This window comes from Anticarsia gemmatalis, chromosome 17, assembly GCF_050436995.1.
Source record: "Anticarsia gemmatalis isolate Benzon Research Colony breed Stoneville strain chromosome 17, ilAntGemm2 primary, whole genome shotgun sequence".
In the NCBI taxonomy this organism is placed as follows: domain Eukaryota; kingdom Metazoa; phylum Arthropoda; class Insecta; order Lepidoptera; family Erebidae; genus Anticarsia; species Anticarsia gemmatalis.
In genome coordinates, this window is record NC_134761.1 from 10,526,089 (window position 1) to 10,551,617 (window position 25,529).

The 25,529-nt window shown below is 37.3% G+C and overlaps 1 protein-coding gene across 2 annotated transcripts in view; it reads right to left on the reverse strand.

The window, feature by feature from the left end:
- The window catches only part of LOC142979700 (phospholipid-transporting ATPase ABCA3-like), a 46,493-nt gene that overhangs the window by 15,448 nt on the left and 5,516 nt on the right, over nucleotides 1–25,529 (reverse strand). Inside the window, exons 3-14 of one of the 2 annotated variants that reach the window (XM_076124786.1) lie at nucleotides 24,301–24,401; nucleotides 23,625–23,742; nucleotides 21,455–21,540; nucleotides 8,620–8,778; nucleotides 8,132–8,360; nucleotides 6,772–6,939; nucleotides 6,123–6,301; nucleotides 4,729–4,845; nucleotides 3,145–3,291; nucleotides 1,917–2,034; nucleotides 832–986; nucleotides 58–222 (exon numbers count right to left, since the gene is read on the reverse strand). In XM_076124786.1, the coding sequence (XP_075980901.1) occupies nucleotides 58–222; nucleotides 832–986; nucleotides 1,917–2,034; nucleotides 3,145–3,291; nucleotides 4,729–4,845; nucleotides 6,123–6,301; nucleotides 6,772–6,939; nucleotides 8,132–8,360; nucleotides 8,620–8,778; nucleotides 21,455–21,540; nucleotides 23,625–23,742; nucleotides 24,301–24,401 (1,742 nt within the window). The remainder of the gene's footprint in view (nucleotides 1–57; nucleotides 223–831; nucleotides 987–1,916; nucleotides 2,035–3,144; nucleotides 3,292–4,728; nucleotides 4,846–6,122; nucleotides 6,302–6,771; nucleotides 6,940–8,131; nucleotides 8,361–8,619; nucleotides 8,779–21,454; nucleotides 21,541–23,624; nucleotides 23,743–24,300; nucleotides 24,402–25,529) is intronic. The other variant, XM_076124787.1, reaches the window with a different exon arrangement.

Consider the following 25,529-nt stretch of genomic DNA (forward strand, 5'->3'; position numbering starts at 1 on the left):
CATTTTTAACATTAGTATGGATAGTATGGAAGTATGGATGTATATGATGCCACTCACAAGTACATCGGCGTTCCCGGCCAGCGCGCAGGCGAGCTGCGCCCGGCGCTTCATGCCGCCCGACAGCGCCGAGCACAGCTGGCCGAGCTTCTCGTGCTCCAGCCCCAGCGACGCCGCCAGCTTCTGCGACGACTCCACCGCCTCGCGGTACGTGCCGCGCTTCAACTACACAGGAACATTAACACTCACTATTTGCTAAAAATGTTGATTTTTTCACATAAATGATATACAGGCTCATACAGCTGTAGGTTGCCTGTTTGTTAAAACTACTTTATTTTGAACATACGCAGAATCTTTACTTATACTCTAGAATAATAGGGTAGTTGCCTACCAGTCAAAACAGCTACTCTTTATAAAATGTCAAAAACACATTTTAGTATAGAAATCCGACGTAGTGACGTCACTATGTCATACTTTCGTTGATATCAAATGAGTGTCTAATAAAATGTTTCACTCTGTAATAATAACAATTACAACAGTATTTACGATCAAAGCTACAGTTACATAGTCTGAGCATTTTAAATTAACCTTTTACGAGCACGAGTTTAATTATTTTGTCGTTAACCCAGTCAACTACCCTATTGTGCATACTAAATTGACGGAGTAATAAATAAGCTAATGATAAATAATAAGAACCATCGACAGAAAACACGCCTTCTAAAAAAAACTGCATTCAAATCGTTTCGCCCGTGTAGGAAATATAAGAAATAGGGTGTTCTTTATCACATTAGCTACGGAACTTAGCCCTACTAATATTGTTGATAATGTACTCACCATGGTAAAGAACATGATATGCTGTTGCAGCGTGAGGTCTGTAAAGAACATGTTGTGTTGCGGACACAGGCCGATGTGCTTGCGCACTTCGTCTCTCTGCGTCACCGTGTCCAGCTCCTTCACGTACACCTTGCCTTCCGTGGCGCTGGTCATGCCTGGAGTCATGTCAATACACGTGTTAGGGTAAGTAATTACATTGAGGCGCCCATAGCCAGTTGCGCTCACCGGTCGGTAAACGATCTGTGGGTTAAGCAACCATTGGCGCGGTCACTCCATAGATGGGTGACCGCATAGTGTTATTTGAACTGAGAGTCTCCGTGCTTTGGAGGGCACGTTAAAAGTCGGTCCCGGCTGTTGTCTACTAAGATAACAGTCGTTAGGCCACGTCAAAGGCCTCTCGGGCGGTTGAACGACATTGACACTAGGTTGACCACTAACCATACGACAAACAACAACTAACAGGGTGAGTAACGGTAAATGTATGTACGCCTGCGTCCGTGACGCAGTGTTTAACGACACTATATTTTTGTCGACATTTGCCAACGAAAGCGTTGCGAGCATTTTCTGATTTATCAGGTATAGCCAACCATGGCGGTCAAATGGTTAAGGTCGTCGCCATGCCACTATTAGTGCGCCAGGAGGTCGCGGGTTCGATTTCTATATGGAACAATTAATTGTGCGATCCACGAATTGTTTCGGCTGTACTTTCTGTCCGTTATTTTTAAGTTTGTAAAAGTCATAAGTCGTCACAAGAACAAGGCTGTGTGCGTGAAATGTCTTTAAAAGAAAAGAATGTCACTCATAAACGTTGTGTAAACTCTGATTAGGTATCAAGTGCTTTTTTTTTAAAGACAAATCCCGCACTAAGAATTGCTCTTGTTTCGCAGGGACTTTTACAAACATACAAACAACGGACACAGGTGTGGGAATCGAACCCACGACCTCCCGACACAGTGGCATCGGTGTGGCGACCTAAACCACTGCACCACAGAGGCAGTCACCACAAATAAAATTGAAACTGTATATGGGTGGTGACCTGGTGGCAGTTTAGTTAGACTATTGCTATAAATAAGGTAACATTTTACCTGTTATAATAGACATGAGCGTGGTCTTCCCGGCGCCGTTATGTCCCACCAGTACGGTGATCTCTCCTTGATACGCCTTCATAGATACTTGCTTCAACGCCTTGTGTTTAGGATACATCTGTGAAAAAGTTGTTTACAAATTACACACTTATACACAACTAGCTGACACGCGCAACTTCGCTTGCGTCACATAAGAGAGAATGGGTCAACCTTTTCCCCGGTTTTGTAACATTTTTTACTTGTAATCTGCCGCTATTAGTTGTAGCGTGATGATATTATAGCCTATAGATCGATGAATGGGCAATCTAACACTGAAAGAATTTTTGAAATCGGACCAGTAGTTCCTGAGATTAGCGCGTTCAAACAAACAAATAAATAAACAAACAAACTCTTCAGCTTTATAATATTAGTATAGATGGATAAAAGTTTCAGTCCTCGATATTATGTTGAACCATGTTAATGAACTCTTAAGTATGTTGCATCACGATGTCTATTCATAGTTAGAACAAGTGAGAATGAAACTCTTTATGAAATGTCAAAAACACATTTTAGTTAAAAAAATACGACATAGTGACGTCACTGTGTCATATTTTCGTTGGTATCTAGTGTCTAATAACCTGTTTCAGTCTGTAATAATTACAATGTCAACATTATTTACGAATAAAACTACATAGTCTGAGCCTTTTACGAGAAAGTTAATAATTTTTCGTTAACCCAGTCAACTACTCAATTTTGTTTAATACACATATGACTTTAAAGTCATTGGATTGCTGCCTCGAATTAGAACTCGCGACCACTTGCGTAGGAGGACTTGCTTAGACCACTCGACTATCACTAGTCACAGGATATGTTCCGAGAATAGATACTGGCTAAGTTTTTAAAGACCCATTATCACTTCCACTAACGGTGAAGGGTAACATCGTGATTTGTTTAATGCATTTCTTGAAGGTATACAAAGTCCCAAACCCGCACTTGGCGAGCGGCAATACCTAACTCCTCGCTTTTCTTGAGGGTATGCAAAGTCCCAAACCCGCACTTGGCGAGCGTAGCGGACTCAATACCTAACTCCTCCCTTGTTCCGGAGACCTTTGCTGGGCTACAGCTCGATAGTAGCTGGTTAAAAAAACTAGTCAAAAAAAAACAAGGCCTTTAGGACGGTTTGAACAACATTGACACTAGGTTGACCACTAACCAAACGATTACTAATAGTAATAGTAAAAATCTTTACCTTAGAGACATTTTCAACGCGAATGCCAACTTGTAGATGATCAGGCGGTTGCTCGAAGTACTGCCCAGTCTCCCTGTTCATCAGTTCAATGGTGTCACTCTCCGACGGCCGCTGCGTCTTCGTAGCGTTCTTGTCCCAGAACTCACCCTATAAGAAAATAACTATTATATATCGAATCAACAATAATATAGTTGTTTCGTCCTTTGTGCTTCGTGTCCTTTATTTGTATGTTTGTAAACGCAATATAAACTACTTGCAGACTTAATTATTTTCAATATTTACATAATTAGTTTGAACAAGAGTGTTGTATTAATAGCTCTATAACTAATTCGAAAAAATTAAATATACCCAAATGAAAAAAAGCAAATGAATTAAAATTATTAAAAAAAAATGTACAGAAAAGGCCCATGTCCTATGGGCTGTGGCGAATTAAAGAAAATGGAAAATAATTACAAAAATTATGAACATAATATCCTTATAAATAAAGCCAAAATGTGTACTGAAATATTATACATGTGTTAATCCCGGTTTCCACCGCGAGCGGCAAGCCCAAATTGCATACTTGTATATCTGCCGAAATGGAATTACTAAGAATACTGTTTGCGCTTGCGAGTTTAACAAAGTCATTAATTTAGTCTCTCCTCTCGCGGTAGGAAAACGGGCTTTGGAAATATAATACCCAGTTAACATGTCCCTGTGTAAGAAATGAAACACCCAATATTAATGACTAGCTGACCCGCGCAACTTCGCTTGCGTCACATAAGAGAAAATGGGTCACAATTTTCCCCGTTTTTGTAACATTTTTTACTGGTACTCTGCTCCTATTGGTCGTAGCGTGATGATATTATATAGCCTATAGCCTTCCTCGATAAATGGGCTATCTAACACTGAAAAAAATTTTCAAATCGGACCAGTAGTTCCTGAGATTAGGGCGTTCAAACAAACAAACTCTTCAGCTTTATAATATTAGTACAGATGTGAAATGCCGTGCTCTGATTGGTTAGTTTATCCATCGCTATTCGCTGATTGGTTCTGTGAAGTGCGCCCAAAGCATCCGTGTCCAACCACATGTGTAAGGTTAAGCTTTTAAAACTTACAAACTACAATTTAATTCCACTAATGATCTTTTATGATTTTTTATTCATAAAAAACCAGCAAAACTGCCATAATAATTTCCGTTCAAAGCAGATATTTGAATTGCAGGTGACACTATACTGGAGCCATTACAAACGTGCGAATTACGTCAGTCACAAAGATTAAAGGAATATGACAATGTAATAAATAGTTCATGAGATCTGTAAGTGCGAGCGAGAGGTCCGATAAAGATGACATGTAACGTAGTTCGCACATTTGTTATGTCTTGATAGTACGTTTAAGAATAATGCCACCTTTCCTGCCTTATTCACAGTACAATAGTGCTTATACAGGGGTGAGTTGAAAGCCTGCATTGCAATTTAAAAAACCCGTTTGATATACAAGTTCCTAAACCAGGTTAATACCAGTCTATTACAGTATAAAAACGTCAAAAATGTGTTAACATGTAAAAAAGTGCGAAGTGTTAATTGAAATAGTTATTGAACTAACATTCTCCTGCCGATTGCTGACGAAGTTTGTAGGGGACACCTGTACATGTTTACTTGTACGTTTCAGTGGTACGCTCATCTCTTTAAATTTATTTGTACCGTCATCCTTGGTCCATTTCTGAAAGTAAATGCGACTGATGGAGATAGATAGTAAGGTTGTGCTCACCGGTCGGTGAACGATCTGTGGGTTAAGCAACCGTTAGCGCGTTCATTCATAGATGGGTGACCGCATGGTGGTATTAAAACTGAGCGTCTCCGTGCTCCGGAGGGCACGTAAAAAGTCGGTCCCGGTTGTTATCAATTAAGATAACAGTCGTTAAGCCACGTCAAAGGCCTTCGAGCGGCTTGAATAACTTTGACACTAACCATACGATAGATAGATAGTAATGACGTCACAGGACACCACGCAAGGACATAGACCTTCTCGATACAAACAAACAATCACGCACACATACGACATTTTGCGTGTACGTATACGCATAGATACTGGCGGGTACGTTCACACACATAATGTTTGTCATAAAAATGGCAGCTAATCGCTATGAGATTGATCAGCACTTTTGAGTAATTCAGATTATTTTTGAGCTTGGATTCAAATCGACACTATGGACCTTACCACACCGAGACCCAATCATGAGGACGGAGCTGGATATGTGACCAAACATATTATACTGTGAATTACAGCGGACTAATCACTTGACGATGACTAGGCAACGTCGATTTTCAATATAAAAATGCTTGGACGCGTAGCCAGCGACGTATCCATAGTTTCTCAATAAGGTAAGCCAGAATGATATTTAAACGATTTTGATCACAAAACTTAGCTTTCTAATCTGTGCGTATACGCACACAGACTAGCTTTCATAGATACGTACAGTCGTACAAATACATGAAGTTATTCTTGACTCCCTATTCTACAATATGCATGCAACATAGATAGTATTAGTGATTTGCATGCGTAGAGATATGTGTACGACAAATAAGTAGAACATCTTCTAAGCCTATTTCATAACGAAAAATGTATTTATGTAGAGCTGTTGCAGTCTGCTTGTTACGTCCTATTTAAAGGCACACAAGCAAATATATGATTACAACGTCAAGTTTTTAAACGTCTGTGTGAAAATAGAAATATTACTTTTTTTAACCCGTTACTGTCCCACTGCTGGGCAAGGGTCTCCTCCCGAAAGAAAGAAAGAGAGGGGTTAGGCATTGAGTCCACCACGCTAACCAAAAGGTAAGGTAAGGGATTTCTACACGTTTTAAATATTACAGTTTAAACTGTAATACCGACAAATAAGATTTTTAACGACAATAATAGTTATAAGCATATATTTGCTTTTGATACCTACAAAAACAGCATCTCTTTGATAGATGCACACACTTTAAAGTAATTACCTTAAATATAAAGTCCCAAGGTAATGCCTGGCCGTACTTGCCGGGCCGCACGTAGGACAGGTACCAAGCGAGCGTGTAGTACAGCACACCCTGTATCAGTAGGAACACGAACACGAGGAACACGGAACCGTTGTCCTTGTGCGCCGCTCGGAACATGTTACTGAAGTTCACACCACTACCTGGGAACGAGAAAATATTACGTTTGAAAAATGCTTTAACCCTTTGACGACGCTAATTTTTGTCGACATTTGCACGTTCTGATTTGTCGAGTATAGCCGCTGGACAGCCACGGAGTACAACTCAGTTACCTACAGAAAAACTTAATTTATTTTTGTGAATTAGTAGTTCATTCCATAGATGGGTGACTGCATAGTGGTATTTGAACTGGGCGTCTCCGTGCTTCGGAGGACACGTAAAAAGTCGGTCCCGGTTGTTGTCGACTTCGGGCGGCTTGAACAACTTTGACACTAGGTTGACCACTAACCATACGACAAGAAGAAGAAGACTATTCTAGCTTTTATATTTATTTATTTATTTATTTTATTCAAATTCATAGTGGCTAAAATCTCCACAAAATCACCATTTAATAAAACCTGTAGCTCAAAAAAAGGCAAGAAACTAAACCTTTACATAATATATTCGTACATACCATACATCTCGAAGATGCTGACTTCCTTCCAGAACCAGTACATGGGCGTGTGTGGTAAGAAGCCAGTAAGAAGCCTCACCACGTACGGCAGCGACTGTTCGTCTACCACGTTCACTGGCATGAACGAAAACCCGTACGTTACCACCGACACGGTCACTGCGAACTCCGCTGAAAAATAAATACATCAATTAACACATGACTAAATCAAATCATTTATTCAATTAGGTCAAATGCTGACACTTATGATAGTCAATGATATAAAGAGTGCATTCACCGCCAGTTTGAAAGGTAGGGCCAATGAGAAGAGCTGGCAAGAAACTCCTGGCCACTCTTTTTAACTGATAAACATACTTCTAAATACATAAGTATTTATGTAGATACATTTCTTGGCTCATCACGCTATATTTGTCTCGAATGGGATTCGAACCCACCACTTGCAGCGCTACGGTTATTGCGGCGCGGTGACCACTTTAACCACTGAACCATACGTGCAGTTTATGAAATGTCAAAACTTATTCGTATTGTCGTTAGGATCAAAAAAGCACTTAATGTAATGTTTTAGTCTAAAACATTATTATTATCTCAAAAAAATACATTGCATGAGCATCATGCGTTCGTTGCCTTTTACGAATACAAGTTTAATAATACAATTTTCCGTTAACCTAGTCAACTACCCAATTCCATTGTTCTCTGTCCAATCCCGGCTATGTTGTCGGTATTCACTAATAACAATTAATGATTAACTATTGTTTAATAAGAACAACAAAGCAGAGACCGCACGATGATCTAATATTGACTAAGTATATCCCGAAATACATGGTGAATATATGGAACATTATAGTACATTGAGTGAATCATGATGAATAACACCTTATTCACATGCCAATGTTAATTAACAAGCTGGCTTATTAGAGCTCTTACACGTGGGCTTACTTTAGCTAAGGTCTAGATTTGTAGAAGGCGGTGGTTTCGTTCTCCACAAATAAATCTATCATGAGAGATTAAAATTTACTAGACTATTTTGAATACCATGTTCCTTACACCATCAAACAGTTATTGGTAATAATAATGACCAAATATTAATGAGTATGATTTCTTTCATATATTTAGCGCATGTCAAGTCTTATCTAAGTTGCACTAAGAATTGCTCTTGCGTCGCGGACACTTTAACAAAAATACTAACAATGGACACAAAGTCAATCAAATCAGACCCGAAACAACTATTTGTAGATCGCACAAATGATTATTCCGTGTGGGAATCGAAGTCACGACCTCCCGACACAAGCGTAGCGGCGTGGTGACCTTGACCACTACACCAATTACATCCCATAGCGATAAGTATTATAATAAAGGTACTTACACGTCTTAATAAGATAACTGGCGGCACAAGCCAATGCGATCACGGAATTGAAGTACAGTATCAGCATCAGAAATATGAGGAAGCCGTTGCAATGTTCTAATATCGGTGTGTCGGACACTTTGACAGTGATGGTGCCGCCGATGGCGAACATCAGGCCGCAAGGTAGCACGTTCAGTACGTGGGAGAAACCTAGCACGTTTAGAGGCACGCCGACCATTTTCATCAGCTCCTGTAAAAAATAATGATAAATAAATAATTGGACAACTCACACACGGTCATTCGATTCCAAACTAAGCAGAGCTTGTATATGGTAACCAAAATAGATACATTAACATCCAGGCTCAGAACGGATACTCGCGCTCATCACACAAATATTTATCCCGGGTGGGTTTCGAAACCACCGCAAGTGACCCTGGCTATTGCGGCGCGGCTAAACTAGCAAAAGCAACATTTACATGAACAATGTTATAAAAAAGGCTCTACAATACCTGTACTCCAGAAGTCCTTTCATCCACCAGCCGGCACATGAGGAACACGAAGTTGAGAAGCAGCGATGCCCAGCACAAAGCGCTGAGCACCGAGCATATCATTTGAATGAAAGCGTTCTTCGGCGTGTGGTAGTACGGGAACTCTTGCAAATATAATGTCTGAAACAAGAAATCAATTTTTCTTAACCTACTTTAAAACACGGAGGTTTTTAATACGCATGTTTATTTTTTTGGTTTGTTATCTCTTGTTTTTAGTCGACCGAATTTGATAATTCTTTGAAAGGTGGTTTGTTTTTATTTGAAAAGTGCTGCTTCTTTTCGAGATATCCTTAAAAATGCACACTTGGGCTATATCGATGATGTATCATGATTGTTTTGAGATCCTAAAAGTCATATTTTGCTTCGAAGATTGCATAGAAATTACTTTGAAATTTATAGTTTCGCGCTTTTTTGTAGCATACAACCGATTTAGATACAGTTTTCGAAGAGTTGCAAAATCGGCTAGCGTAGACTGAAAGTCTAACCCATCAATGTAAAAAAGACTCTTGTCCATCAGTGTGACAGTAATGAGTTTATTTTGATTTCATATCATTGACATAGAAGTATTATCGCTAATCATAACTTTTAAACATTCGCATCAGTCAGCCTGCGACCACGGCCAGTGTAACCTGCGCCGAAACGTCAGGCATTCCAAGGTAAAATCCATGCTCGCCTTGATTCCCGTATTCTATGATATAATAAACATAGTCGATGAATGGATGTACTTATATTTAAATAAAGTTTTAAATCGTTGTTGTAGTAATCACGGCAAAATGGACTATATTTAACTATAAACAGGAAAACCCACACTAATAGCATGCAATGTACCTAATGAGTGAAAGATTCAGTACCTAACTATGAGTATTTCGAAAATTATGATACATACATAACATCACGCTTGTTTTACCCAAAGGTGTAGGCAGAGTTGTACGTAATACCTTCACGCCCTAAGGCTTTAAGGTAAAGACCTTAAAGCCTTCGGGCGCGTTCCCACTACGTCGTAACGATCGAAATCGTGTTGTTCTATATGTGAACACCTCCATTTAAACATATAAGCCACGACACTTAAAGCTACACGTTTATATTACGACACGACAAAGTGAGAACGCGCCCTTACATTAAAGTAGTGACAACTTTGGAAGTACTATATTATATTAGAGTCTTGAGAAAGAGACTAATCTCTTTATGTAAGAATTTTCTTGGTATCGGACATTTGCAATTAACGGTGTTAGTCTTCACTTTCGTGATCATAAGTCCCTTACAAGGCACTACCAATAAGACCACAGAGACAGTTAAAATTATGATAATATTTATCAAAGCGATTATGAAATATTAACTTGTTTGTTTGACATTTAGGCAAAGTCACATTGGCCGTAAAACTTTGTTCATAATTTTTGCATTAAGGATCGGTATAATGCGAAAGTTTGATAATAGACAGTTCATAAACTTAAAATAAACAAATATACCAACTATAGGCCGCGATTTGGCTCGTATGGGCATTTAAAATTTGCTATCCCTACAACATTTTTTTTTTCAAAGTCCTTAAATCTTGCTAAAATTCTTTTGATTTTTCCTAACCTGTTTTTACGTACAAACGTACATACGCGTAAACTAGTGACGATGAATGATGCATACTAATCTAATACTGAACACATTCAGCCAGTAACAACCGGTAGTTTTATAACCTAATTATAATAATCGTAGATATGCAAATTACGTTGAATCATTGTAAGCGCTCGATTTATTTAAATGATCGAAATAATACTTTTATACTTTTAAACTTTACTTTTTAAAAAGACAATACTCTCGCACTAAAGACTGCTCTTTTGTCGCGAGAACTTTTACAAATGAACAAACATGTTCAAACAACGGACACGAAGTACAACCAGACCTGAAACAACTATAATTATCTGGATCTCACAAAGAATTATCCCGTGCGGGAACGAACCGTGGCCTCCGGACGCAATGGTAGGAGCGTGACGAGTTATAAGAACAAGAAATTAATTAAGATTCATAATGAATCCAAAAAAAGATTACTCCTTTAGACACCCGTGAAACACAGATGCTCTAGGCTTTAACTGTCAAAAACTTTGTTAACTTGTGAGTTGTCGATGCAAGTTTATCTGCATATTATTATGGTTCGGTTAGCTGGGTTGACTGCAGATGTCCTCGAAATTTACAAACAGACCAAAAGTACTATACAGAGGCAAATCCACTTTTTATGAATCTCAAACATATTATTATACACATGCCCTATATAAACGAACGCCGGCAATTTTCATTTAGTAAGCAACGTCAGTTATTTAAAAAAGTATTAAACATTTATTATTATATTTATTTAAGTTAAACCTGAACAGAAGGGCTATCACGTTATTTAAAAGCCACTATGCTATACATTGTTTTCTCGCTTAGATTATCGTGATTAACACATTATGTTAAAACAGCTGTACTGAACAGTGACCATCTAATTGACGTGCACTAGCTGTCAACTCAGATACGTGATAAGCAAGGCCTGTTATCCAAAGTTATTATAAGAAGCCAGCTGAGTGAAATACTATTGCAAACACGGCATAGCAACGTAACAGGCGATAAACATCTCATTGTTTTTAAATGGTCGTACCGTCATACAAATGACGTCATCCCGGGCGCCATTCCTCTAGCCGTCTCTATTTCTCTAATGAGTCAGCGCGACTATTCGCTACTATGGGATACGTAGCGTAGTACCTAATTAGAGTAATATAAAATTCATTGGTATTTCCGTAATTCTATTGTAAAATAAATAATATATGCTGTTTCCTATTTCAGGGGCCGAAACAAGTTCCGAGGTCAAAAATACTGATTTTACTGACCAAAAATTTAAAAAATACTGACCAAATACAGACCATTTCTAAACCGTTTTTCAGGTGAACGGTGTGAAATAAATAAAAAATACAGTCGAATTGAAAAGACAAAATCCTTTTTAGATGTCGGTTAAAAAGATTATTTTCGGTTATTGGTCTCCATCATCCCCATAGTCAACCAGCACCGCCTTTTTATTGTGTTAAAGAGCTTTTTCTATTGTTAGTAAAGTTTTCGATCTGGTCTTACGAATTTTCAATCAGGTCTTACGAATTTTCAATCAGGTCTTACGAATTTTCAATCAGGACTTTAGTTTAGAAGTTTTTAAAAATTACAGAAAAGTGCGCAACGGCGCTAAAGAATTTTCACTTTATACTATTGATTTCAAAAAAATAGTAAATTTTAATTTGCTATTCTATTGAAATCATGTGATGCTGTAATGGATGTATGTATTACGTAGATCATCCACATAATATCGAGCATCCAAAGCAGCCCTCTGATATCATTACTGGGCAAATCGAGAATGTAAGATTGGCCAACAGCTAAGGAAAACCAAAAAAATTTCGTTGAGTTTGGAAAAATACTGACTATACTGACCGATTTTCGAAAATACTGACTTTTACTGACCAGGCCCAAAAATACTGACTTTTACTGACTTTACTGACCTGTTTCGGCCCCTGCTATTTACCTCGAATGCTAAGCAAATGTAGGTAAGTATTACATGGGATATTTCGGGTCTAATTTTTTATAAACTTTCAGCTATATAGGCAGCTAGGATTTTTATGGCCTTGCCATTTTAGCCTAGCCTGAGATCCGAACCTGATACCTCCCGGCCGAGACCACGCCACAAAAGCAGTTTACAAGGATAGAGAAAGGACGAAAGTTAACGATTGCAACATTTTACCGACATGTACTTGACAAAACTACATTCACTTTTAAGCGTGTTGCATTTTTATGATTAAAGAAAAATTAAAGGATTTTTTTCGCCAAGAAGAAAGACATACACAGATCATGTCAGTGATGTCTTGCAAAAGATGAGTGCGTAGTACTCGTAACCAGCGGTCATGTATGACAAGATGTATGGATGTGAATGAAGCAATGGAAGTTTGTAAGGATCGTACCAAGTGGCGTTCTGTGGCCTCCGCCTACCCCTAAGGGAAGAAGTCATGATTTTTATGTATGTATGTACATATGTATGTAAATTAATAAGTTGAAATAACCTGTTATCGCTCTTATCACTTTAAACTCAAATGTTCATTTCAATCATAACAAATCACACAGAGCTTTGCCAACCAATATCTACAATCAATAGAGTTCACAAACCATGCTTGACCTCAAGGTCACGTCCATCATACACTTATTGACCTTTAAGGGTAGTACCAACATGCTACTGTTCGAAGGTCAATGTTTACTATCAGAAGTAATTCGCCGGTTTGATTTCAGTTCGCGAACTCGTTTACTGATAACATGTTTAGTTGTAATTAGGTTACGTGATATAAATAGCGGTTTTTACGCTATTATTGTTTTTTATTTATAACCAGATAATATCAACTTTTTTATATGAGTTTAAACGCTATTGAATAGATAAACTACCGCTAAATGTACCTCAGAAACCGTGATTAAGTTATGCATAACGTAAAAAGCTTTTCGACCTATTTACACACTCGTTTTCGTTTTCTCAAGTTCAGTGTTGTATATGTGTAACAAAATTGCTTAGTTTTAATTCTCATTATTTTCAATATTTTCCGCACATCGCTTCGTCACATCTCAAGTATACCTAGTTTAAATCTAGTTTTTCAAGAACTAATGTCTGTGGGTTTCTAAAATTACCATTTCAAACGTGATTATAATTTATTTCGCCTTGTACTTAACAATACTAAGAGTACTTTATATTGAAACTATGTATAGTCAGAACTAAAAAACATTTTAATTAATAAGACCAATCCCGTCATTTTGCCGCCATGTTTCCTATAAACAGAATAGAAATACATTCGCCTGGGGAATAAGTGCGAAAGAGACCGCGATATATCGTCGATCATTGTCTTTAATGGTGAGGTCAATGGTGATACTTTATAGCGAAATCTGCCCACGATGTTCTCGTTTGTTATTCCTATAGCTTTTATGTGCTAAACTTTTGCACAGAGAAATTGGTACAACCTGGCCTAAAGAAACGATAATTTTGCTAAGCCTTGCAAAATTTGGGTCGGCATTATTTTTCAAAACCGAATATGTGTTGATAAACCCGATCTGCACAAGCCGCACAAGTGAGTAGAGTTGGTTTTGTTGATCGATAAATATTGCCAAACCGAATATGTGTGTATCAACTATCAAGCCTCAGCGATGTATTTACTACTTTACTACTACTTACTCCATATGGTATCATGGACATAATCCATACTAATATTATAAATGCGAAAGTAACTCTGTCTGTCTGTCTGTCTGTCTGTCTGCTACTCAATCACGTCTAAACTACTGAACCAATTTGCATGAAATTTGGTATGGAGATATTTTGATACCCGAGAAAGGACATAGGCTACTTTTTACCCCGGAAAAATGACGCATTTCCCGGGAAAATTCAGAAAATTCAACGAAGTCGCGAAATATCAATATTATAATGACATTGAATTAACAAAATTCCGTTGCCATGGCAACTGTTTTAATGGCGGATATGCCTTAGCGCGACTTCGTTATACTCAGAGATGTAAATAATTTTGAGAATATTTTTCGTGAAAAAAAAGCATATTTTATATCATCACGCTTCGACCAATAGGAGCAAAGTACCTAACAGTAAAAAGTGTTACAAAAACATGGAAAATTCTGACCCATTCTCTCTTATGTGACGCAAGCGAAGTTGCGCGGGTCAGCTAGTTTTTACATAAAAATAAGGTCATTGCCATGAATAATAACCATTCAATGGTAATTTAACTTATTGTCATATCCCGGATAATGTTAAATGAAGATAAAATATTTTTACAATGTTCCGAATGACCGGAAGTTTGGATGAGTAGTAAAATAAAAATTGTGAATTACGTAACTTTGCCCATTTATCGTTTAGCCAGAAATATGTAAGCGATAAAGTATGTCCGTTTTCATGGGTAAATTTTATGTTCGAAATAACTCTTTTTTTTTTTAAAGACAAAACTCGAAAGTAATTTCCATTCTTCAAAAATGTATTCACGAATTATCCGGTCGTTAACTAACTTTATACGAACTAATATTAATATGTTCTTATATAAGGTACTTTACTCTATTTCATTTTCATACATTGGGTAGGATCTATAGGATGATGATCCCTTACCATGATTTAAGGGACTTTACATACCTTCAAGAACTGTTCTAAACAACTCTCAGGCATGTAAGTTTGCAACACGACGAAGAAGCACATAATTTTATCAAATACTTATTAATATACTTTCATGTATACAAGTGAATTCGAATGAATACATATTAAATACACTAATCCTTAGTCTTCGTTACTCTATTATCCTCACAAGCAAAGCCCGGGGCAAAAGTTAGCAATTAATAACAAACAGTAAATCAAAATACAGCTGGAAGACCTTATCATGTACACTATTGAACTTGGGAATACCAAGTTAACAAATACTAGTTATTAATTCATATTATATATTTATACTTGAGGATAATATCTCTCATTTAAAAGCCTACGGCCGTCAAATAATTACTGTCATCGGCTTGTATTGTGAAGACGATTTTTAAACACTTGTTACTGTCCCACCGCTAGCAAGCGTCTCGTCCCGAACGAGGTGTTAAGACTTGAGTACATCGTGATTACAATAGTTGAAATAATCATATAGATAAAATAATAACGCCAAAAAGTGAAAAGTAAAACATGAAATATAATGTCGCGTTGACTTTGGTGGTCGCTGAATCAGCGCTGTCAAGCGCTTGCAGCAATGAAAGTGCCACAGCATTACGCTGAGCGATCACCGGTGTTTTTGTACAGCTGCGAAGTACATCTACAGGGTGTCCCAAAACTCAACGATAATCTGAGACCGGATGAAAGGCCAAGTTATACCAGTTCTGGGAAAAATAAAAAAAAATTCCATATCATATAGTTCAGCAATAATAGACATTTTTCAAAAAAGTTGAAATTCGACACCCTTGGTCGCATTTTCATGTCCTGTGATCACCAATGTCACAATTTCACTGTGTTTTTTTTAATTTCGTGATCTTCAATAAATATGCTATTAATCGTTAAACAAATTAATACACAAAACATTGTTGATTTAATAAAAAAAGGTAAGTTTTAGTGAGTCATGGTTTTCAAAAATATCGTTAGTTAACTTTGACGCTTCATATTGAAAAAAAAATGTACTACACTACCCTTGGCAAGTTATATCAAAAGTTGGCGCATTTAATCAAGATTTCAAAATGGTGCAACACTTGCCACTTTTCTTTCCATTAAAAATGTTATTTTTATTTGAACGAAGAGTATCCTCGCAGATGGATCGAACGCAGTAGTTCAATCTTATGACTTTCTCGTTCCCCCGATCAAAATCCAGTAGATATTTTTGACTAGGAACGCATAAAAGAAAAAGTCTATTCGAAATCAATACAAAACCTATCAGAACTTCGCTAGAAAATTGACACAGCGTCAGAAGGAATAAATGCAAGAAATTTTTATAACTTTTAAACTCTCGCGTTGCATGTTTAATGTATAATAGAATACGGGAATTAACGCGAACACGCATTTTACCTTAAAATGCCTAACGTTTCGGCGCAGGTTGCACTCGCCGTGGTCCCAGGCAGACTGTCTGCCTGGGACCACGGCGAGTGCAACCTGCGCCGAAACGTTAGGCATTTTAAGGTAAAATGCAAGAAATTTTACTTGACTGGTGAAAAGGTCTTTTGTAAGGCGTTGTAGAGCCTGTATTTGTGTCAGAGGAAAGCAATTATTTTTAGTAAAGAAGTAATTGAGTCAGTCCATAACCAATATTTAATGTAATAAACATAATAGGTAATCATCATTAAAAAAAAACAATGAACGAACCATCGTTCTTATTTTATTATTTTCCTTAAACTAAAGTAATTGCGAATTGTTTTCCTCTGGCTCGAATACAGGCTCTGCAACGCCTTACAAAAGACCTTTTCACCAGCCAAGTAAAATTTCTTGCATTTATTCCTTCTGACGCTGTGTCAATTTTCTGGCGAAGTTCTGATAGATTTTGTATTGATTTCGAATAGACTTTTTCTTTTATGCGTTCCCAGTCAAAAATATCTACTGGATTTTGATCGGGGGAACGAGAAAGTCATAAGATTGAACTACTGCGTTCGATCCATCTGCGAGGATACTCTTCGTTCAAATAAAAATAACATTTTTAATGGAAAGAAAAGTGGCAAGTGTTGCACCATTTTGAAATCTTGATTAAATGCGCCAACTTTTGATATAACTTGCCAAGGGTAGTGTAGTACATTTTTTTTTCAATATGAAGCGTCAAAGTTAACTAACGATATTTTTGAAAACCATGACTCACTAAAACTTACCTTTTTTTATTAAATCAACAATGTTTTGTGTATTAATTTGTTTAACGATTAATAGCATATTTATTGAAGATCACGAAATTAAAAAAAACACAGTGAAATTGTGACATTGGTGATCACAGGACATGAAAATGCGACCAAGGGTGTCGAATTTCAACTTTTTTGAAAAATGTCTATTATTGCTGAACTATATGATATGGAATTTTTTTTTATTTTTCCCAGAACTGGTATAACTTGGCCTTTCATCCGGTCTCAGATTATCGTTGAGTTTTGGGACACCCTGTATACACACATCTTGTTTTCTATTTGTTTTCGATTCTTTTTTACTAATACTAATACTAATATTATAAAGCTGAAGAGTTTGTTTGTTTGAACGCGCTAATCTCAGGAACTACTGGTCCGATTTGAAAAAATATTTCAGTATTAGATAGCCCATTTATCGAGAAAGGCTATAGGCCATATATCATCACGCTATGACCAATAGGAGCAGAGTAGTAGTTTAAAATGTTACAAAAACGGGAAAAAATATTATATTTCTCACTTATGTGACGCAAGCGAAGTTGCGCGGGTCAGCTAGTGTTATAATGTTGTGCAAAAATAAAAATATTTTTCTTTCTTTTCTGTTTAATGTGCAGTTTTATTTGACTTTATTAATATTTTTTGTAGGTACACTAACCGCCGAAAGAATGCTTACTACTTACGTCAGTTATATTTTGATCATACATATAGCGCGATGACTAACGTAGCCTTGACATTAACACAACACGGTCGTGAGTTCAAAACCCACACGCAACATATATCAAGAATAGATTCTAATCATTCGTATGTAGAGATTTCTCGGGGTTGAAAGGACTATAATATATGTTACTAGGTACAGGTTAAGGAGTCATAGCATGGAAGAGAGAGACAGAGAGTAACAAACATACAAACATACTAACATTTATATTATTGGTAGAGATGATTTGACAGGCGGCCATCTTGTTTTGTGTTCAAGTCACCCTACAATCGGTATTGTATGCAAAATTATATAGTTTATATCGTGCAGTAGACCGTGGAGCAATCCAAGTTGTTTTGTAGTAACAATGGTGAGGATATAGAGACAAAATTATATGCGTAACCCGTTAGAAACTTCCATATAAAAAAATATTGTATTGCAAACATACCCTTTACAATACCTACTTGGTACTTGAAGTTCCATTTTGTCAATCATCTCATGTAATATTCTATGAACAAAGAAATAAGGTTCATTTTCCTGACGAAAAATAGTCATGTTCCATAAGTAAAAAACAAAATCTTATTAGTCCATCAGTCAGATAAATCTAAAATATTAGACCTGTATTTCTTTTCATGAAAGAACAATATAAAGTCGCTTGGTTAAAAAGCATTAAGGTAAGGATTGGGGGCAAATGACGTCACGTTGTTGCACATTTTGTTACAGTCGCATGACGTCACCACCATGACGTCATGTGACTTTTCTATTCAATGTAGCGCTGTAATTATTTGTAATGTACAAAAAGAAAATAACTTTTATTTGTTATAATCTACCAAATAGACTCCAAAATAAAAATCTGTGAACATTTCATGAGGAATTTGGAACATGGCAAGTTCCTTGCATTCGGCGGTAGGGATGCATCAATCATACAATTGAAAATAGTTCTTATGAGTAATGAAATAAGGCCTTTTATTAAGGATCTGTCGCTGTGTACGGTTTTGGCAATGAGTCACCGGAGTCGCCGGACGTTTTAATACATCTAATGGATAATGAAGCATTTTGTAATTATAGTTTCGATAGTAATTTTAACTACAGGTATGTTATTTTGTTTACACAATGCGATAGCAGTGTTTAATTTCGTACGAACTTTATAATACATCGTTGATTAAATGGATGTCGCGATGGGGGAAAGTAAATAATATTTTTAAAATTTCGCATATTTTGACATGCATGACACTTTGACAGTAACGTCTGGCGAAGTGCAATTAATACGAAAAGGCAAACTTAGGTACTAAGTATTCATTTTTAATTGGCAGTCTAACGTCCTTCTAGTAACGTATTCGTTATTCAACCAGGAGGGTAAAGATCTTTTTTTAAGCCTAGCTTATTTTTTTTTTGTTGCATAATAAAAAAATGCAGATACCAAAGTAATAATAGGTACTTAAGAATCTGCCTTCTTAAGAATATTTGCGACACAATACTTACATGTTTATTGACTTTTATATTTGCTTAAAGACTTTACAAAAGAAATACAGCAGTCACCTACGATGTTACACAAACAAGTCATCATTTTAAAAGCGCGCATACTTTGAATTGAACGCAAGCAATAAACAATTTTAATAACGTGTTATGCACTTGGTTACCATGGCAACGTTTCAAACAAGTATTTTTATAACTACTTTACCTTAACAGATCATTGGCAATGGCGTCACTTGATCGGTTTTCCAATAACAAGGACGTTATAATGAAAGTACCGCTCAAGGCCGGACCATTGTTCCTATGTCAAATGAATCAAATGAGTCAATAATGATATTGTAATGAGCATAATGTTATGATGCTAAGCTTTAGAAATAAAAATATAACACATGTAGGTGAGTGATGTGAGACCACTCTTAGGTAGAAATGTGAAGTGAACAGAAATTATCGATATCAATCAGTTGTGACCGAAAATTTAAAAAAATCCGGCCACGTGCGAGTCAGACTCGCGCACAAAGGCTTCCGAACCAAAAAATTACGAAAAAAACACGTTTATTTTACTTTTTTAATATTTGTTGTTATAGCGGCAACAGAAATGCATAATTTATAAAAAATCAACTTTCTAGCTATCACGGTTTAAGAGATACAGTCTGGAGACAGACAGACACACAGACAGACAGCGGAGGCTTAGTAATAGGGTCCCGTTTTGCCCTTTGGGTACGGAACCCTAAAAAATAGACTACTTAGCGATCAAAGGTTCTACCTTTTGTATTGGCGGTAAATTATAGCAGGCTTACAGCATCCAGGTCGGGTCAAAAATGTCTGAGATTTTCTGTAATGAATTTCTCAGTGGCTGCACTTAGCAAGGAAGTTGAGGTTGTGGACCTCCGTGCCTCGCAGATCTTTGAGAACGATATTTAAGCTAACTAATTATTTATGAATCTGTGGCTAAGCGTCTCTGTGCTTTGGAGGGCATAATGTAAATGGTCGGTCCCGGTTGTTACAAGTTAAGATGAAAGTCGTAAAGCCATATGCGCATATTGATATGCATATTGAGGCACCCATAGCCAGCGCTCACCGGTCAGTACACGATCTGTGGGTTAAGCAACCTTTGGCGCGGTCATTCTATAGATGGGTGACCGCATAGTGGTATTTGAGCTGAGCGTCTCCGTGCTTTGGAGGGCACGTAAAAAGTCGGTCGCGGCTGTTGTCTACTAAGATAACAGTCGTTAAGCCATGTCAAAGGCCTCTCGGGCGTCTTGAACAACTTTGACACTAGGTTGACCACTAACCATACGACAAACGAGCCATATATCAAAGGCCTTCGTGGTTTGAACGACTTTCACCCCAGATTGACCAATGACCAGGCACTAACCATACGATAAATTAATACTATAAAGCGCGATGACGTTTATTCCATATTATTTAACGCCTGACCTCTCACTGGTCGTGTCGGTTATCCGTCCCACCAGACTATGAGAGTGATAGAATAGAGAGTGTACCTGTGAATTGTGCACAAACTTGGACACTATAAACAAAGTCCTGCACAGATGGCCAGTTTCAATGAAACTCACCGCCGTAGCCGTATATCGGCTAGGAGGACATTATTCAACGTTAGGGATCCTTCCATCACGGAGACAACCAAAGCTAATCGCGTTTGTTCACAATAATCACAATACGCCACGCCATTGTGAGTGAGTGTCCTGTTCTATACAAACAGTATTGTTTTGTATTGCAAGTCACCACTTTATGTGGCTACATTATCACGGCGCGGTTCACTAGCCGCAAGGAAACCACGATAAGAGTATTACTTAGTATTGAAGTAAGTATACTATTTATGTAAAATATTTTTAAGTACTAAAAATAAATAAAGGAACCCGTCACTGTCCTACTGCTGGGCAAAGATCTTCTCCCGTATTGAGGGCGGGTTCAGACCTTGAGTCCACCACGCTGGCCAAGTATGGGTTGGGGACTTTCAAGAACTGAGTCTCAAGCATGCAAGGTTGCATCGCGATGTTTTCCTTCAAACGAGTGACAATCATTTCTAATACTTACACACGTAGCTTCGAAGAGTCATAAGTGTATTTCTATGAACATAATTATATATTTTTATAAACATCCATCCATACTTAAAAGAAATCGTATTTATAGTATAAGTAGAATTTCATTCCGGTAATACCACGGGGCTATGCGGCTAATAAGCGATAGATCTATAGCCTAAGGGACCGGATTCGCGGGCAAGAGCGAGTAATTGATAAAAAGACTCACCGTATTAACATCATCCTTCAACTTCTTCTTGATGAAACTGCTGTCCACGGCCCACTGCAGTCTCATGAACTCGTGGTAGTCGATACCTGCAGGACAAACATACAATAGAATCAAGTAATAGATACTCTTCCCAATACAATTTCCAGACAAACATTGACAACTTGACAGAAGATTGGATAATATTCATAACTGGCACAGGATTCGAACACAAGACCGCCATAGTCAAAATACTACATACAAATATTCCAACAATAGATGACTGTGACACAAAGAAGATAATTTGTTTACAAAAAAGATTATGTACTAAATAAAAGTGTTGATTCTCAATAGCATAATAGGTAACTCATAATTATTTGCATACAAAATTACAAACAGTTAATCTCTGCTTAAAAATTACTTATTTTCAAACACATTTTACTATTAAAAAGCTGTTTACTATCGCGAAATATAATGAAAACTTAATGCCGCAGAGTTTGTATTAAAATATCTTCAATAACTTTTATTTATCTCACAAAATCTAAAAATAGATCGTGAATGAGAACTCTCGGTGTAATGCGCATACAGATTATTTCAGAAGCGAGTAGGGGAATTCCCGGATATTGGCGACGAATCAAGACGCTACTCGTGCATCATTCGAGGGGAATCCCCGTTTGGTTAACAAATATATAATTTTAATTACTAGCTTTTACCCGCGACTTCGTCCGCCACCTTAATTTTCCCAGTATGCGTCATTTTGCAGGGGTAAAAAAATTTGCTTGTCTTTTCTCGGGTATCAAAATATCTCCATACCAAATTTCATGCAAATTGGTTCCGTAGTTTAGGCGTGATTGGGTAACAAACAGACAAACAGACAGACAGACAGAGATACTTTCGCATTTATAATATTACTACAAAAGTATGGATGTGCTATTTGTTTACAGTACTATAGACTTTGTAAAAACCCTTTCATCTTCGCCACTTTTCCATTTAGCTTTTCTTTTCTGAACCTCGACTTCCGAAGGTAAGTGAGTGGCCTAAATTCGGCATTTCTTTCAAATTAATGGCTTGTTGTACCTTCGACGCAAGTTTCTGAATAATGTATTAGTATGGCGTATAAGTACAAACATGAATTACATGAATGGTATTTTGACTTAATAGGCTTTTTAAAATTAATTTAGGGCTGGAAATAAACCAAAGTAAATGCCGCAAGTAGCATGCAGTTAAAATTATACCTTAAATGTATTGTGTTGTCCAAAATGGATTTCTACTGACTATACATAGTTATATGCGGAAAACCGCAAAGTCCTATATGCCCACCGTTATTTGTAAATTGTAGTAGTTACCTAGTAAATTTAACCTAGTAAATTTAGTAAATTTATTTAAATAGGCAACTGTCGATTGCCTATTATTTTGTTGTTTTGTAACAGTCGAATTTAATATCATTTAGAAACATTGAGGACTATAGTAGTCGTACTCGCAACTGGCGTGCCTGTATGAGAAGATCTATGGATGTGACTTCGACAAGACAAGTTTGTAACCAACGGACCAAGTGTACTTTGGTTTCTGCCTTCTTTTATTCACGTAATGTTATAATGTAACGGGTCTTAAATGCGATTCACAATATTAAAGAAAACACATTTGTTCACCAGACGTATCGATCGAATTACATCGACCGTGGTCACGAACTAATGATGACATGACTAATGAGGCTGCCAAGCGTCGTCTCCTTGTTTCCGAATTTCCACGCCTACCCTCACTTGGATACCACTGAGTTAATATTGTTCGAAATTGTCGGTACTTCAGCAAATAAGGTATCCTCATCTTTTATTTTCAGTCGCGTTTAAAACTCGCTACAATATTATATTATATCATTCCAAGAAAAATAGAATACAAACAGTGCATGCCAAGGCTCTCTCCTCGCCTGTCCATACTAATATTATACTTACTAATCCATACTTAATATTATAAATGTGAAAGTAACTCTGTCTGTCTGTCTCTTACTCAATCACGTCTAAACTACTGAACCAATTTGCATGAAATTTAGTATGGAGATATTTTGATCCCCGAGAAAAGACATAGGCTACTTTTTACCCCGGGAAAATGACGCATTTCCATGGGTAAATTTAGGTGGCGGACGGAGTAGCGGGTAAGAGCTAGTTGGTCTATAAATGGACAATGAATAAATACTTACCGAACATCTGATGTGGTCCCGGTGCGCTGTCCCTGGTCTCGTAAGTGTCTGTATAGAAGTTCTCCTTCATGCGTATGGTGTAGTTCAACCTGTCAGGAAAATCTTCTCCCTTCAGGTCCTGTGCAAATAAAACAAATAGTTATTACTTTACTTATTATTCAACGATTTAAACTCTCGCGACTTGTACACATAATATTATAATGCAACGGGTCATAACCGCTGTTAAAAATTAAAGGTTAGGACCTTTAACTTTCAAGCATTTGTTTTATAGACGTGAAGATCCGACATACTAAACGCTGAACTAAAACATAAAAACAGATGATAAAATTTGGTTTCTTAATTGCTTTTTTTTAGTTTAATAAAATAAGCTGCAGCCAAATAATTAAGGCCAACCTAAAAATCTATAACTACAATCTAGTACTAATTAGGTTATATAATGATGGTGCTACAATGGACTGGGTAATAACTTTGGTCAAAGAAATGGTCTAGGCTCCTCACCTCTCCTAGTAGATTAAAAAACGGTATATTCCCAGATGGAGGGGACATCTGGGAATATAACTAACACTGTCCCCCGAGGTGACAACTGGGCATAAAAGTAGGAAGAAAATTCCCAGTAGAGGGGGCAACTGGGAATATACCAAAAAAACCACAATTTTTCCGCCATTTATGTACTCACGTGAAATATGATGACAGCCCCTTCCTGTCTCTTGAGTCTAGTCGTGAAGTTAACCAGCTGATCATCATCCGTGTACGCGTAGTACCCTTGATCACCTACATCTGTTCAACAAACAAACAATATTATACTTATTAGAATTTTATCTTATTATGTGTGTATTAGAAATAATTATCACTTGTTCCAATGGTGAAGGAAAACATCGTGAGGAAACCTTGCATGGCAAAAAATTTGTTTCACACATTTATTGAGGGCATGCAAAGTCCCCAACCCGCACTTGGCCAGCGTGGTGAACTCAAGGCCTAACCCCTCCCTCATGACTGGAGGAAACCCTTGCCCAGCAGTGGGACATTAATGGGTTAAATTTATTATTTATTTTATTTATTTATTTATTGGACAACTTACACACGAATTTGATTCCAAACTAAGCAGGTTACTTTTGGTAACCAAATTACTGAAAATATACTTATACATATACTTTTAAAATACATACTTATTTGGATAAATTGACAACTAGGCTCAGAACAGATACTCGTGCTCATCACACAAATATTTGTCCTGGGTGGGATTCGAACCCACCACAAGCGACGCTACGGTTATGGGGGCGAGGTGACAATGACATGCCCTATCCTCTTGAGTTAGTTAAACCGTGAATCAAAGCGATTCAAACATTATTAAGTATGATTAAACAATGCATTGATTGTATTAATTAAGGTAATTACTAACTCATATTTATATTTTATCCTTCCGCAATCAAAATTAGAACAATTGTACTGCTAGTTGAACAATGGTATATCTGCGTGAATCATTTTGTATACATATTACATACAGTTTTAAGTTTTTTATATGAACAGTGATTCTCTCTAAATAAAATAAAGATTATAAATAAGTAAATATGAATAGTGACGTCACTCTCGCTTCTGCTCATCACCAGAACCTTGGTCACTAACTCTCGGTGGCTTACTCTCGACAGGATCGAATTCATTCCATCGTATTGTTAGTGGTCAACACAGTGTCAAAGTCTCTTAAGCCGCCCGAAGGGCCTTTGACATGGCTTAACGACAGTTATCTTGATTGACAACAACCGGGATCGACTTTAAGGGCCTACACACAAAACAGAGTTGCGGCGCCGCGCCGCAACGCAACGCGCCGTTCAGCGTTGCGTTGCGGTGCCGCGAAACGAAGCGTTCCGCTACTGTACTATGGAGTGACCATTATTCTGTATTTCGTGA